Source organism: Oncorhynchus kisutch, linkage group LG19 (assembly GCF_002021735.2).
Source record: "Oncorhynchus kisutch isolate 150728-3 linkage group LG19, Okis_V2, whole genome shotgun sequence".
NCBI lineage: Eukaryota > Metazoa > Chordata > Actinopteri > Salmoniformes > Salmonidae > Oncorhynchus > Oncorhynchus kisutch.
The window spans coordinates 26,948,689-26,964,647 of NC_034192.2; the positions used below are offsets into that span (position 1 = coordinate 26,948,689).

Genomic DNA, 15,959 nt, shown 5'->3' on the forward strand with positions numbered 1-15,959 from the left:
GCCTGCCTGCTCTCTCTGTCTCTTTCTCTTTTTCTAACTCTCTCCTCTCTCTCTCTCACTCGCTCTTTTTCTTCTCTCTCTATCTCCTCTCTCGCTCTCTCTCTCTCTCTTCTCTCTTCTCAGACAGAACATAACAAGGAGGAGTGGAAGCCTGTTCTGGGTGGGCCTCTCAGCCCTATTGCCTTTCAAACCTCTGTTGTGACAGCCTGTGTGACTTTCTGTGACCAATGGCAATGGATCAGATTATTCAATGGCCTGGAGTTTGTACACTAAGCTCTGATATCAACTGAGGATGTCAATATCCCATGATAATTCCCCCCCCCCCCCTCAACTGTGGGCACTTGTGAGAGATTGCCAAAACAGTATACAGTATAACAGTGATTTCTCTCTGTGGGGAAGTATATTTTTTTGCAATAGTATTAATGATTTAACAGCCAATCATTTCCCTGAAAGAAATGTGACAAACATTTCAAATATTTAGCACATGAGAATATTATCAAAGACTCCAGGTAAACAGATGGTGTATGCTTAGAAAAATGATCCAAACTGATTAGAAAGTGAGCTTTTGGCTCCCTCGCCTATCTGCACTGTGCACGCGGTGTGTGCTTGTGCCTGCGTGCTTGTGTGCATCTGTGTGGTATATTATAAATAGCAGGCATGTGTTCTCCTTCATCGTTGCTGATGAACAGGAAAGCTGCAGATTCATCATAACCTGCGGTAACTTTCCACCCTGATAGCACAATGCACGGCCATCTGAAAGGTAATACTTCATATATAACATTATCGCCGAGGTGGCAGGATCATATTCCTAGCACCTCATCTGTCTACCTCCACCCTCCGACCCCCCTGCTCTCCACCCGCTCTCCTCTCGGCAGCCCAGGAGGTGACCCGGCTGATGTCACTCTCTCCATAGAGAGAGAGGAGGAGGAGGCCAAGCCAACATTTAGAAGGAAATTAACTCTATAAACCAGAGGCCTTATAAACAACAGACCTCCATAAATTACCTGATCCACAAACTTGGCTCTCTACACACACAGACTTTCATTTCCCCATCTTATTGAGATGTAGTTAAAACATGTCATGAACTCAACAGGGTCACTGTGTTACTCTGGGGGATTTGGGATGGAGTGATAGAGGGATAGAGAGATGAGTGATATAAATGAAAAGGATTAGATAGAGAGATGTTGTGCATATGCAGCTTTATCTCTGTGGCTGACAGTTCAACAGTAGATCATACGCCTGTGTGATGGGTCTGTCTGAGTGCATTAATAGGAGAAGTTGATCTGTTAAACCACATGACATGAGCGACAAGTGCATACTGTACTGTGGGCTACACCACAGACTGTATAACACCACAGGACAATGACAGTAACTCAGACTCAGATTGGGATTGGACATACAGTGGCAAGAGAAAGTATGCAAACCTTTTGGAAATACCTGGATTTCTGCATAAATTGGTCATAAAATTTGATCTGCTCTTCATCTAGGTCACAACAATAGACAAACACCGTCTGCTTGAACTGATAACACACAAACAATTATAAACATTCACAGTGCAGGGTGGACCCTTGGATTTAATAACAGGTTGACCCTCCTTTGGCAGCAATAACCTTAACCAAACGTTTTCTGTAGTTGCGGATCTGACCTGCACAACGGTCAGGAGGAATGTTGGACCATTCCTCTTTACAAAACTGTTTCAGTTCAGCAATATTCTTGGGATGTCTGGTGTGAACTGCTCTCTTCAAGTCATGCCACAGCATCTCAATCGGGTTTAGGTCAGGACTCTGACTGGGCCACGCCAGAAGGCGTATTTTCTTCTGTTGAAGCCGTTCTGTTGTTGCCATTCTGTTGTTGCTTTACTTTTGTGTTTTGGGTCGTTGTCCTGTTGCATCATCCAACTTCTGTTGAGCTTCAATTGGTAGATAGCCTAACTTTCTCCTGCAAAATGTCTTGATAAACTTGGGAATTCATTTTTCTGTCAATGATAGCAAGCTGTCCAGGCCCTGAGACAGCAAAGCAGCCCCAAACCATGATGCTCCCTCCACCATACTTTATAGTTGGGATGAGGTTTTGATGTTGGTGTGCTGTGTCTTTTTTTCTCCACACATAGTGTTGTGTGTTCCTTCCAAACAACTCCACTGTAGTTTCATCTGTCCACAGAATATGTTGCCAGTAGCGCTGTGGAACATCCAGGTGCACTTTTGCAAACTTCAGAAGTGCAGCAATGTTTTTTTTTGACAGTAGTGGCTTCTTCCGTGATGTCCTCCCATGAACACCTTCCTTGTTTAATGTTTTACATATCGTAGACTCGTCAACAGAGATGTTAACATGTTCCAGAGATTTCTGTAAATCTTTAGCTGACACTATAGGATTATTCTTAACCTCATTGAGCATTCTGCACTGTGCTCTTGCAGTCATATTTGTAGGATGGCCAGCAGTGCTGAACCTCCTCCATCTGTCTTGCTGTGAACTGATGAACATCAAGGCTTTTAGATATAGTTTTGTAACCCTTTCCAGCTTTATGCAAGTCAACCATTCTTAATTTTAGGTCTTCTGAGATCTCTTTTGTTCGAGGCGTGGTTCACGTCAGGCAGTGCTTCTTGTAAATAGCAAACTCAAATTTTGCAAGTGTTTTTTATCGGGCAAGGAAGCTCTAACCAACATCTCTAATCTCATCTCTTTGATATGACCCCAGGGTAGCTGACTCCTGACTCCAATTAGCTTTTGGAGAAGTCATTAGCCTAGGGGTTCACGTACTTTTTCCAACCTACAATGTGAATGTTTAAATGATGTATTCAATATAAACAACAAAAATACAATAATTAGTGTGTTATTAGTTTAAGCATACTATGTTTGTCTATTGTTGTGACTTAGATAAAGATCAGATTAAATTCGATTACCAATTTATGCAGAAATCCAGGTAATTCCAAAAGGGTTCACATACATTTTCTTTGCCACTGTACCTCCAAGATTTAGAGAAAGACAAAACAATTCATCCCTAGACCAAAGCGTTTTAGAAGATGGTCGGCTGAGAATAGTGTTCCAGTGTGTCATTATTTAAACACACACAGGTTTTAACCAATGGTCTGTCCTGTCGTCACAGGGGTGCAAGACTCAACAGTTGGTGACCCTTGCTCTGCTGTATTTCGATCGATAGCCCTGTTTGGTTTGGGAGCCATGCTCGGGCTGCTTTTAATACATTTCATTTGCAACTCAAAGCCTCGCGAGTGAACAGCCAGCTCCCCACTGCCCTAACTGCATCTCACACAAATGAATGGATTGTGTGTGTTTCCCAGAAGGCAGTAATATTGGTGTTGTTGGGGGGAAAATAAGGATAACTTAGTGAAATTTCTAAGTATGTGAGATTGTAATATTATTAGCCGAGAATGTTGTTGTTCACTTCCAGACATGGATAGTGGGTTTGATAACTGCTACTGTGACAAATGCGTTCAACCACACAGCGAAAACCAATTGCTTATGTTGTCTTGATCTTCGTAGGGATATCCAAGTACATGGTTTTAATTTGATACTCTAGATCATAATATTTAATTGACACATTGTGCAACTCTGAAATGTGAGTATCTATATTCGGGATAAAGTTTAGTCTGACAGATGAAGGCAGAGGTGTTTATTTTCATTTGACCCTCCCAAGTTCAAAACAGACCTAAATCAGATTGTGCAATCATGTTAAATTAAGTGTTTTGTGAGACAGAGTGTATGGACTTTATTTAATAAATTAGGAAAAAGCTCAAATGATGTGTGTGAGTGTGTGTGTGTATGTACAGTATGCATGCAGTGTGTGTGTCAAGCTGTGATCTTGGGCATACTCACTCATATGCTCACTGAAAGACGACACCCTCTGCAAGCTCACAACCTATCTCTCTCTGCTTCTGTCACACACACACAAAATAGTGTAGTGGAGAGTATATGCAGGTATACACCGTATACCCACTTATTTTTCAGTGGGCATTGCGAATATTTCACTTCTTAATCCCCACAATGGGTATCAAAGTAGTGTAGTGGAGGTATACACCATACCAATTAATAAGGCTGATCAGAATGGACTGATCAGAATGTTAATCTTAAAATGTTGATAGACTATTATTTCTTCACATTTTAGGCACAGCAATGTGCACACGGTGGTAGGCCTACGCACAACTGTTCCAAAATGCAATTTGCTGGGAAACTGAAATTCTAAAATGTGTACCGCACATACAGTCGTGGCCAAAAGTTGTGAGAATGACACAAATATTAATTTTCACAAAGTTTGCTGCTTCAGTGTCTTTAGATATTTTTGTCTGAAGTACTGTACTGAAGTATAATTACAAGCATTTCATAAATGTCAAAGGCTTTTATTGACAATTGCTTGAAGTTGATGCATAGGGCCAATATTTGCAGTGTTGACCCTTCTTTTTCAAGACCTCTGCAATCCACCCTGGCATGCTGTCAATTAACTTATGGGCCACATCCTGACTGATGGCAGCCCATTCTTGCATAATCACTGCTTGGAGTTTGTCAGAACTTGTGAGTTTTTGTTTGTCCACCCGCCTCTTGAGGATTGACCACAAGTTCTCAATGGGATTAAGGTCTGGGGAGTTTCCTGGCCATGCACCCAAAATGTTGTTCCCTGAGCCACTTAGTTATCACTTTTTCCTTATGGCAAGGTGCACCATCATGCTGTAAATGGCATTGTTCGTCACCAAACTGTTCCAGGATGGTTGGGAGAAGATGCTCTCGGAGGATGTGTTGGTACCATTCTTTATTCATGGCTGTGTTCTGAGGCAAAATTGTGAGTGAGCCCACTCCCTTGGCTGAGTAGCAACCCCACACATGAATGTTCTCAGGATGCTTTACTGTTGCCATGACACAAGACTGATGGTAGCGCTCACCTTATCTTCTCTGGACAAGCTTTTTCCCGGATGACCCAAACAATCGGAAAGGGGATTCATCAGAGAAAATGCCTTTACCCCAGTCCTCATCATTCCAATCCCTGTACCTTTTGCAGTATATCAGTCTGTCCCTGATGTTTTACCTGGGGAGAAGTGGCTTCTTTGCTGACCTTCTTGACACCAGGCCATCCTCCAAAAGTCTTCGCCTCAATGTGCGTGCAGATGCACTCACACCTGCCTGCTGCCATTCCTGAGCAAACTCTGTACTGGTGGTACCCCGGGCCCGCAGCTGAATCATCTTTAGGAGACAGTCCTGGCGCTTGCTGGACTTTCTTGGGTGCCCTGAAGCCTTCTTCACAACAATTGAACCACTCTCCTTGAAGTTCTTGATGATCCGATAAATGGTTGATTTAGGTGCAATCTTACTGGCAGCAATATCCTTGCCTGTGAAGCTCTTTTTGTGCAAAGCAATGATGACGGCACATGTTTCCTTGCAGGTAACCATGGCTGACAGAGGAAGAACAATGATTCTAAGCACCACCCTCCTTTTGAAGCTTCCAGCCTGTTATTCGAACTCAATCAGCATGACAGAGTGATCTCTAGCCTTGTCCTCGTCAACACTCACACCTGTTAACGAGATAATCACTGACATGATGTCAGTCTGTCCTTTTGTGGCAGGGCTGAAATGCAGTGGAAATGTTTTTGGGGGATTCAGTTCATTTGCATGGCAAAGAGGGACTTTGCAATTCATTGCAATTCATCTTCATAACATTCCTTGAGTATATGCAAATTGCCATCATACAAACTGAGGCAGCAGCCTTTGTGAAAATGTATATTTGTGTCATTCTCAAAACTTTTGGCTACGACTGTACAAGCAGTTTCATGTACAGAGATGGAAATATCAATTAGAAATAGGGGAGATCTAAAGATGCAAAAATCATCATAGGTTGCTAATATGACTAAGGTAATGGCTTTGGCTGCTAGACAATTAAATACATTTTTAATAAAACCAATAGAACAGGAAACACATATGAGGATGTCTTTATAAAATAATTGCTTCCATGTTTCTAAGGTGGGATTTTGTCTATAGGCTACTTTGAAGCAAGGTAAGATATGCCTCATAATATGAAGTTAATTGTCCATGTTTCAAACAATTAAGAAACAGGGAAAATATAGTGATGCTAATGATAGGCCTGACCGTCTTCTGGTAGTAGAAAAGGCTTTCCCAAAAACATTCTTAACAAAATGTTAACAAGATACAAAGTAGCATACTTTTTTAACAACGTTAGCCAATCAACTCTTCAATTAATCTTCAATTAATCTGTATATATATATATATATATATATATATATATATATATATATATATATATATATATATAGCATCTTACTTTCTCGTGTTCTTATTTCCTACTTTTATTTATTGTTTGTGTTTCAAATCAAACTTTATTTGTCACATGCACCAAATACAACAGGTACCGTGAAATGCTTACTTACAAGCCCGTACCCAGCAGTAGAGTTCAAGAAAGAGTTAAGAAAATATATACCAAATAAACTAAAGTAAAAAATGAATTTCAAAAAGTAACAAGGTCGAGGCTATATTTTTATTTGTTTTTATTTCACCTTTATTTAACCAGGTAGGCTAGTTGAGAACAAGTTCTCATTTACAACTGCGACCTGGCCAAGATAAAGCAAAGCAGTGCGACACGAACAACAACACAGATTTACACATGGAATAAACAAATGTACAGCCAATAACACAATAGAGAAAAAGTTTATATACAGTGTGTGCAAATTAGGTAAGATAAGGGAGTTAGACAATAAATAGGCCATCTTCGCAAAATAATTACAATTTAGCAATTAAACACTAGAGTGATAGATGTGCAAAAGACAAATGTGCAAGTAGAGATACTGGGGTGCAAATAAGCAAAAAAATTAATAATAATATATAACAGTATGGGGATGAGTTGGATGGGCTATTTACAGATGGGCTATGTACAGGTGCAGTGATCTGTGAGCTGCTCGGACTGCTGGAGCTTAAAGTTAGTGAGGGAGATATGTGTCTCCAGCTTCAGTGAGTTTTGCAATTCATTCAAGTCTTTGGCAGCAGAGAACTGGAAGGAAAGGTGGCCAAAGGCTACGGGGGTGACCAGTAAAATATACCTGCTGGAGCGCGTGCTACTGTGCTGCTATGGTGACCAGTGAGCTAAGATAAGGTGGGGCTTTACCTAGCAAAGACTTATAGATGACCTGGAGCCAGGCGACGAATATGAAGCGAGGGCCAGCCAACGAGAGCATACATGTCGCAGTGGTGGGGCTTTGGTGACAAAACAGATGGCCCTGTGATAGACTGCATACAATTTGCTGAGTAGAGTGTTGGAGGCTATCTTGTAAATTACATCGCTGAAGTCAAGGATCGGCAGGACAGTCAGTTTTACGCGTGTATGTTTGTCAACATGAGTGAACAATGCTTTGTTGCAAAATAGGGAGCCGATTCTAGATTTAATTTTGGATTGGAGATGCTTAACTTCTTATGGGGAGGTGGAACGGTAGCATCCCACCTGGCCAACATCCGGTGAAATTACAGAGCATGAAATTCAAAAATACCATATTAAAATTTTTAACATTCTTGAAAATATAAGTGTTATACATCAAAATAAAGCTTAACTTCTTGTTAATCCATCTGCTGTGTCAGATTTCAAAAAGGCTTTACGGCGACAGTAAACCATCTGATTATCTGAGGACAGCGCCCCGCATACAAACACATGAAAATCATATTTCAACCAGGCAGATGCCCACAAAAGTCAGAAATAGCGATATAATTAATGCCTTACTGTTCCAGAAACATCACAAATGGTCCTTGTGTTCGATAATGTCCTTCTTTATGTCCCAAAAATGTCAATTTATTTGGCGTATTTGATTCAGAAATACACCGGTTTCATCTCACCCAACAAAGTATCTAATATGTTACCTGTAAACTTGGTCCAAACATTGCAAACAACGTTCCTAATCCAACCCCAAGTACCCTAAAACGTAAATAATCGATTAAATTTAAGATGGAATAAACTGTTTCTAATACCGGATAAAAACAATGTGAAGCACGCTCCAGTTCCCGCGCACTAAAACAGTGGAGTCCACCTGGAGTGACACTTACAATGAATAGCACTACTTCTTAATTTCTCAAAGTAAAAACATCGAACAATTTCTAAAGACTGTTGACATCGAGTGGAAGTCATAGGAACTGGAACCAGGTTCCTCATAAATAGGGTATCCCATAGAAAACAATTGGAAAATCCTATGACCTCAATTTTTTGTCTTCCCTGGATTTGTCCTCGGGGCTTCGCCTGCCATATCAGGTCTGTTGTACTCACAGACATTATTTTTAGTTTTAGAAACTTTAGAGTGTTTTCTATCCAAATCTACCAATTATATGCATATCCTAGCTTCTGGACCTGAGTAACAGGCAGTTTACTTTGTGCACGCTTTTCATCCGGAGGTGAAAATAATGCCCCCTACCCAAGAGAGGTTAATGTGAGTCTGGAAGGAGAGTTTAGTCTAACCAGACACCTAGGTATTTGTAGTTGTCCACATATTCTAAGTTAGAACCGTCCAGAGTATTGATGCTGGACAGGCGGGCAGGTGCGGGCAGCGATCGTTTGAAGAGCATGCATTTAGTTTTACTTGCATTTAAGAGCAGTTGGAGGCCACGGAAGGAGAGTTGTATGGCATTGAAGGGTCAGAAGTATACAGAATGGTGTCGTCTGCGTATGGGTGGATCAGAGAATCACCAGCAGCAAGAGCAACATCATTGATGTATACAGAGAAAAAAGTCAGCCCGAGAATTGAACTCCGTGGCACCCCATAGAGACTGCCAGAGGTTCGGACAACAGGCCCTCCGATTTGACACACTGAACTCTATTTGAGAAGTAGTTGGGGAACCAGGCGAGGCAGTCATTTGAGAAACCAAGGCTGTTGAGTCTGTCGATAAGAATGTGATGATTGACCGAGTCGAAAACCTTGGCCAGATTGATAAATACAGCTGCACAGTAATTGTCTCTTATCGATGGCTGTTATGATATCGTTTAGCACCTTGAGCGTGGCTGAGGTGCACCCATGACTAGCTCGGGAACCAGATTGCATAGCAGAGAAGGTACGTTGGGATTTAAAATGGAAAGGCAGGGTATGATAGACCTTATAAAGGCAGGGTAGGATAGATATAGGTCTGTAGCAGTTTGGGTCTAGAGTGTTTCCCCCTTTGAAGAGGGGGATGACCACGGCAGCTTTCCAATCTTTGGGGATCTCAGTTACGAAAGAGAGGTTGAACAGGCTGATAATAGGGGTTGCAACAATTCCGGCTGATAATTTTAAGGAGAGAGAGTCCAGATTGTCTAGCCCTGCTGATTAGTAGGGGTCCAGATTTTGCAGCTCTTTCAGAACATCAGCTATCTGGATTTGGGTGAAGGAGAAATGGGGGAGGTTTGGGCAAGTTGCTGTGGGGGATGTTGACCAGAGTAGGGGTGGCCAGGTGGAAAGCATGGCCAGCCGTAGAAAAATGCTTATTGAAATTCTCAATTATTCTGGATTTATCGGCAGTGTTTCCGAGCTTCAGTGCAGTGGGCAGCTGGGAGGAGGTGCTCTTATTCTCCATGGACTTACAATGTGCCAAAACTTTTTGGAGTTTGTGCTTCAGGATGCAAATTTCTGTTTGAAAAAGCTAGCCTTTGCTTTCCTAACTGCCTGTGTATATTGGCTCCTATCTTCCCTGAAAAGTTGCAATTCGTGGGGGCTATTTGATGCTAATGCCAAATGCCACAGAATGTTTTTGTGCTGGTCAAGGGCAGTCAGGTCTGGAGTGAACCACGGGCTATATCGGTTCCTGGTTCTACATTTTTTTAAATGGGTCATGCTTATTTAAGATTGTGAGGAAAGCACTAAAAGAATAACCAGGCATCTTCTACTGACGGAATGATGTCAATATCCTTCCAGGATACCCGGGCCAGGTCGATTAGGAAGGCCTGCTCGCTGAAGTGTTTTAGGAAGCGTTTGACAGTGGTGAGGGGTGGTCGTTTGACCGCAGACCCATTACAGATGCAAGCAATGAGGCAGTGATCGCTGAGATCCTGGTTGAAGACAGCAGATGTGTATTTGGAGGGCAGGTTGGTTAGGATGATATCTATGAGGGTGCCTGTGTTTACGGATTTGGGGTTGTACCTTGTAGGTTCATTGATAATGTGTGTGAGATTGAGGGTATCAAGCTTAGATTGTAGGATGGCTGGGGTGTTAAGTCCCAGTTTAGGTCACCTAACAGCACGAGCTCTGAAGATAGATGGGGGGGCAATCAATTCACATATGGTGTCCAGGGCACAGCTGGGGGCAGAAGGTGGTCTATAGCAAATGGCAACGGTGAGAGACTTGTTTCTGGAAAGGTGGATTTTTAAAAGTAGAAGCTCGAATTGTTTGGGCACAGACCTGGATAGTAAGACAGAACTCTGCAGGCTATCTCTGCAGTAGATTGCAACTCCGCCCCCTTTGGCAGTTTTATCTTGTCAGAAAATGTTATAGTTAGGGATGGAAATTTCTGGGTTTTTGATGGCCTTCCTAAGCCAGGATTCAGACACAGCTAGGACATCCGGGTTGGTAGAGTGTGCTAAAGCAGTGAATAAATCAAACTTAGGGAGGAGGCTTCTAATGTTAACATGCATGGAATCGAGGCTTTTACAGTTACAGAAGTCAACAAATGAGAGGGAATGGGAGTGGAGCTAGGCACTGCAGGGCATGGATTAACCTCTACATCACCAGAGGAGCAGAGGAGGAGTAGGATAAGGGTACGGCTAAGGGCTATAAGAACTGGTCGTCTAGTAGGTTCGGGACAGAGAGTAAAAGGAGCAGGTTTCTGGGCGTGGTAGAATAGATTCAATGCATAATGTACATACAAAGGTACGGTAGAATGTGAATACAGTTGAGGTAAACCTAGGCATTGAGTGACGATGAGAGAGATATTGTCTCTAGAGACATCAATTAAACCAGGTGAGGTCACCGCATGTGTGGGGGTGGGACAAGAGCTGAGGCATATTGAGAAGGGTCTACAGTGGAATAAGACAATAATCACTAACCAAAACAGCAATGGACAAGGCATATTGACATTAGGGAGAGGTATGCGTAGCCGAGTGATCATATACAGCTGGTACCTGTACCGAGTCAATGTGCGGGGGTACAGGTTAGTCGAGGCAATTTGTACATGTAGGTAGGGGTGAAATGACTATACATAGATAATAAACATCGAGTCGCAACAGTGTAAAAAACAAATGGGGGGTGGCCTTTTGTTCCTAGACTTGGCGCTCCGGTACCACTTGCCATGCGGTAGCAGAGAGAACAGACTATGACTTGGGTGACTGGAGTCTTTGACAATTTTTGGGCCTTTCTTCTGACACCGCCTAGTATATACTGTAGGTCCTGGATGGCAGGAGGCTTGGCCTCAATGATGTACTGGGCCATATGCACTACCCTCTGTAGTGCTTTACGGTCAGATGCAGAGCAGTTGCCATACCAGCCGGTGATGCAACTGGTCAGGATGCTCTCGATGGTTCAGCTGTATAACTTTTTGAGAATCTGGGAACCCATGCAAAATATGTTCAGTCTGCTGAGGGGGAAAAGGTGTTGTTGTGTCCTCTTCACAATTGTCTTGGTGTGTTTGGACCATGATAGTTCGTTGGTGATGTGGGCACCAATAAACTCTCGACCCGCTCCACTACAACCCCATCGATGTTAATGAGGGCCTATTCGGCCCGCCTTTTCCTGTAGTCGATGATCAGCCCCTTTGTCTTGCTCACATTGAGGGAGAGGTTGTTGTCCTGCCACCACACTGCCAGGTCTCTGACCTCCTCCCTAAAGGCTGTCTCATCATTGTCGGTGATCAGGCCTACCACTGTTGTGCCAATAGTAAACTTAATGATGGTGTTGGAGTTGTGTTTGGCCATGCAGTCGTGGGTGAACAGGGAGTACAGGGGGGGATAAAGCACACACCCCTGAAGTGCCCTTACCCTCACCACCTGGGGGCAGTCCGTCAGGAAGTCCATGATCCAGTTTCAGTGGTAGGTGTTTAGTCCCAGGGTCCTTAGCGATGAAATTTGTGGGCACTATGGTGTTGAACGCTGAGCTGTAGTCAATGAACAGCATTCTCAAATAGGTGTCCCTTTTGTCCAGGTGGTTAAGTGCAGTGTGGAGTGCGATTGAGATTGCATCATTTGTGGATCTGTTGGGGCGGTATGCAACTTGGAGTGGGTCTAGGGTAACCGGGATGATGAGGTTGATGTTTTCATGTTTTCGAGCCCTGCCCAATCCGACGAGCATCATTCTCATTTACAGCAACAACCTGGGGAATAGTTACAGGGGAAGGAATGACCCAATTGGAAGCTGAGGATGATTATGTGGCCATGATGGTGTGCCAGATTGGGAATTTAGCCAGGACACCGGGGTTAACACCCCTACTCTTACAATAAGTGCAATGGGATCTTTAGTGAACACAGACACCCGTTTAACATCCCATCTTAAATACGCCACCCTACACGGGGCAATGTCCCCAATCACTGCCCTGGGGCTTTGGAATATTATTTTTAGACCAGAGGAAAGAGTGCCTCCTACTGGCCATCCAACATCACTTCCAGCAGCATCTGGTCTCCCATCCACCGACCAGGACCATCTCTGTTTAGCTTCAGCGACATGCCCGAGGTGGGATGTGTGTGTGTGTGTGTGTGTGTGTGTGTCTTATGTCTGATTTGAATCCTGTCTGCCCTGCAGGAGATGACCCACTCCTGGCCTCCCCCCCTGACTGCCATCCACACTCCAGGCAAAGCTGAGCAGACCAAGTTCCCTATTCCCTCCAAGGTGAGTTCTATAGTAAGGCCTACACTGCACTGTTAATTGACAAGCACAGCAATACTACTACTAATAGTACTTCAACTATGTTATAAGTGCTAGTAATACTGACACTAGTTAATACTATTATCATAATGATAGAGATGTATGAATTCTGAATGTCTACTGTCCTAGTCAAGAGGGTAATTTCCTACTGTCACTTATTTGTTTGGTAAGCAGTAATCACGTGATTCCTGTGTCGGTCGGAAGGGAAAACAAATCAAGTAAAAGTGGATGTATTAAATTCGACCCAGGGCTGTCATCCTTGTGAAAGCCTGTCAGGTTCTGTCACAGTAAAGGACCAGTGAGACACCCATGGCACCAGAGAGGGAAGGAGAGAGAGAGGGAGTGAGAAAGAGAGAGCGTGGGACCCAGCCAGAGAGAGAGAGGAGAGCTTGCGAAGAGCCTCTGCTATTGGCCAGATAGCTATAGGACTTAATTTGTCTGGCTGCATGTGCCGGTCGGATGGACTTTTTAAGGACAAACTCCTGTCAGCACTTCAACCGCACTGTAATAGAGTGTGATTTAGCTATAGTATAATCCATTGTCCTTCAGCCCATTCATCCTCTCCTCCTCTAACTCGCAGCATCTGTGTCTCTCCTAGATTTTACTTCCTTTCCTCTCTACTGTCATTCCCTAGCCTCAAATCCCCCAACGCCTAATTTTGCAGCTAAAGCCCTCTTATTTGTGTCTTAATGGGACATGGTCTGAAACTCATAGCTTGACCCAGCTGACATTCCTAATAATAAGCCTGTGTCTATAAATCCTGATTTAATGGTGCCATCTTTTAACTAAGACATTGTCCTGTCTACTGTAGTCCACTCACCACACTCTGAAAAATGATTGTGTGTCCTATGTCTAATTGTATTAGTGTAAAATCAATTAAGTCCATCAGATGAGCTGTTTCCCTCCCATTTGTTCTCCTGTATCACTTCAGTGTGTGCTAATTTATTTGATGCACGCCTGTCTTCTTTCTCTCTCGCTCTCTCTCTCTGCTCAGGAGTCACAACACTTACCCTCAGGATACGCTGGACAAAGTAAGTCTGCTTTACATTTTTCCTACACACACATTTCGATTTAATCAGTCTAAAATGATGTTAATAGATGGAAGGCCATTATGCCATGCAACAACTGGAGCCCTGTCCATTTAGGGAAAAATGATATGCTGTGTGACATATTGCAACAAAAGCTAAATTGATAATAAGCTAGCTGTTGGTCAGGGTTTAATCAAAACCAGCACTCTGACATTTAAATGGAAATTCTTTCGCAGAGCGGTGCAATGTTCCCGGTAACAAGCCTGCAACCAAGTCTGTACCACAGAAGTCGTGAGTATTCATTTGATTAATTATTTTGAAAAAGCCTCGGGGGATAAATGCCACCATGGTTTCAGCTTTGTTCCCTTGCAAAACAAGTCCCTGCAGAATTCCCAGCTGAGAGGAGTGTTCATCACAAACAAACAGAGCAGTTGGCATTCTCTCTCTCTGTTAACCCGTACCCTCCTTGGCCTCTCCCGTGCCACCCTGCACTCCTCAACAGCACAGCACTGACAACACTGCCTGTCTCCCTAGCCACGCAAGACCTGGCCTATACTCAGTTTAGTTAGTGTCAAACACAGGCCTAGTGAGTTATTTTTGGTATTTTATTAGGATCCCCATTAGCTATTGCAAAAGCAGCAGCTACTCTTCTTGGAGTCCACACAAAACATGAAACATAATACAGAATGACATCAAGAACAGCTCAAACTACATAACATTTTTTTTAAAGGCAAACGTAACCTACATATCAATGCATACACACAAACTCTCTAGGTCAAATAGTGGAAAGGCGTTGTGCCGCGAGATATTGCTTTATCTGTTTTTTTAAACTAGATTTTCTGTTTGTTTGAGCAATATGAGATGGAAGGAAGTTCCATGCAATTAGGGCTCTATATAATACTGTACGCTTTCTTGAATTTGTTCTGGATTTGAGGAATGTGAAAAGACACCTAGTGGCATGTCTGGTGGGATAAGTGTGTGTGTGTGTGTCAGAGCTGTGTGTAAGTCGACTAGGCAAACCATTTGGGATTTTCAACACATTAATGTTCCGTATAAAAAGAAGAAGTGATACAGTCAGTCTCTCCTCAACTCTTAGCCAAGCGAGACTGGCATGCATAGCATTTACAGTTGAAGTCGGAGGTTTACATACACCTTAGCCAATTACATTTAAACTCAGTTTTTCACAATTCCTGACATTTAATCCGAGTAAAATTACCTGTCTTAGGTCAGTTAGGATCACCACTTTATTTTAAGAATGTGATATGCCTGAAAAATAGTAGAGAGTGTTATTTATTTCAGCTTTTATTTCTTTCATCACATTCCCAGTGGGTCAGAAGTTTACATACACTCAATTAGTATTTGGTAACATTGCCTTAAAATGTTTAACTTGGGTCAAACGTTTCGGGTAGCCTTCCACAAGCTTCCCACAATAAGTTGGGTGAATTTTGGCCCATTCCTCCTGACAGAGATGGTGTAATTGAATCAGGTTTGTAGGCCTCCTTGCTCGCACACGCTTTTTCAGTTCTGCCCACAAATTTTCTATAGGATTGAGGTAGGGGCTCTATAGGATTGAGGTGTTGGCTACTCCAACACCTTGACTTTGTTGTCCTTAAGGTGTTTTGCCACAACTTTGTCCATTTGGAAGAGCCATGTGCGACCAAGCTTTAACTTCCTGACTGATGTCTTAAGATGTTGCTTCAATATATCCACATAATTTTCCTACCTCATGATGCCATCTATTTTGTGAAGTGCACCAGTCCCTCCTGCAGCAAAGCACCCCCAGAACATGATGCTGCCACCCCCTTGCTTCACGGTTGGGATGGTGTTCTTCGGCTTGCATGCCTCCCCCTTTTTCCTCCAAACATAACGATGGTCATTATGGCCAAACAGTTCTATTTTTGTTTCATCAGACCAGAGGACATTTCTCCAAGAAGTACGATCTTTGTCCCCATGTGCAGTTGCAAACCATAGTCTGGATTTTTTAAGTACAAGTACATTTTCCAATAATTGTTTACAGGCATATTATTTCACTTATAATTCACTGTATCACATTTCCTTTAAAAAGCTTGGAGAATTCCAGAAAATGATGTCATGGCTTTTGGAGCATTTTGGAGCATTGGCT

General features: G+C 42.9%; 1 protein-coding gene across 1 annotated transcript in view; it reads left to right on the top strand.

The window, feature by feature from the left end:
- LOC109910096 (AF4/FMR2 family member 2-like) overlaps positions 1 to 15,959 on the top strand; it is a 171,903-nt gene that overhangs the window by 80,873 nt on the left and 75,071 nt on the right. The window contains exons 5-7 of the mRNA XM_031798063.1: positions 12,687 to 12,773; positions 13,804 to 13,840; positions 14,074 to 14,128. Coding sequence (XP_031653923.1) covers positions 12,687 to 12,773; positions 13,804 to 13,840; positions 14,074 to 14,128 — 179 coding nt within the window. The remainder of the gene's footprint in view (positions 1 to 12,686; positions 12,774 to 13,803; positions 13,841 to 14,073; positions 14,129 to 15,959) is intronic.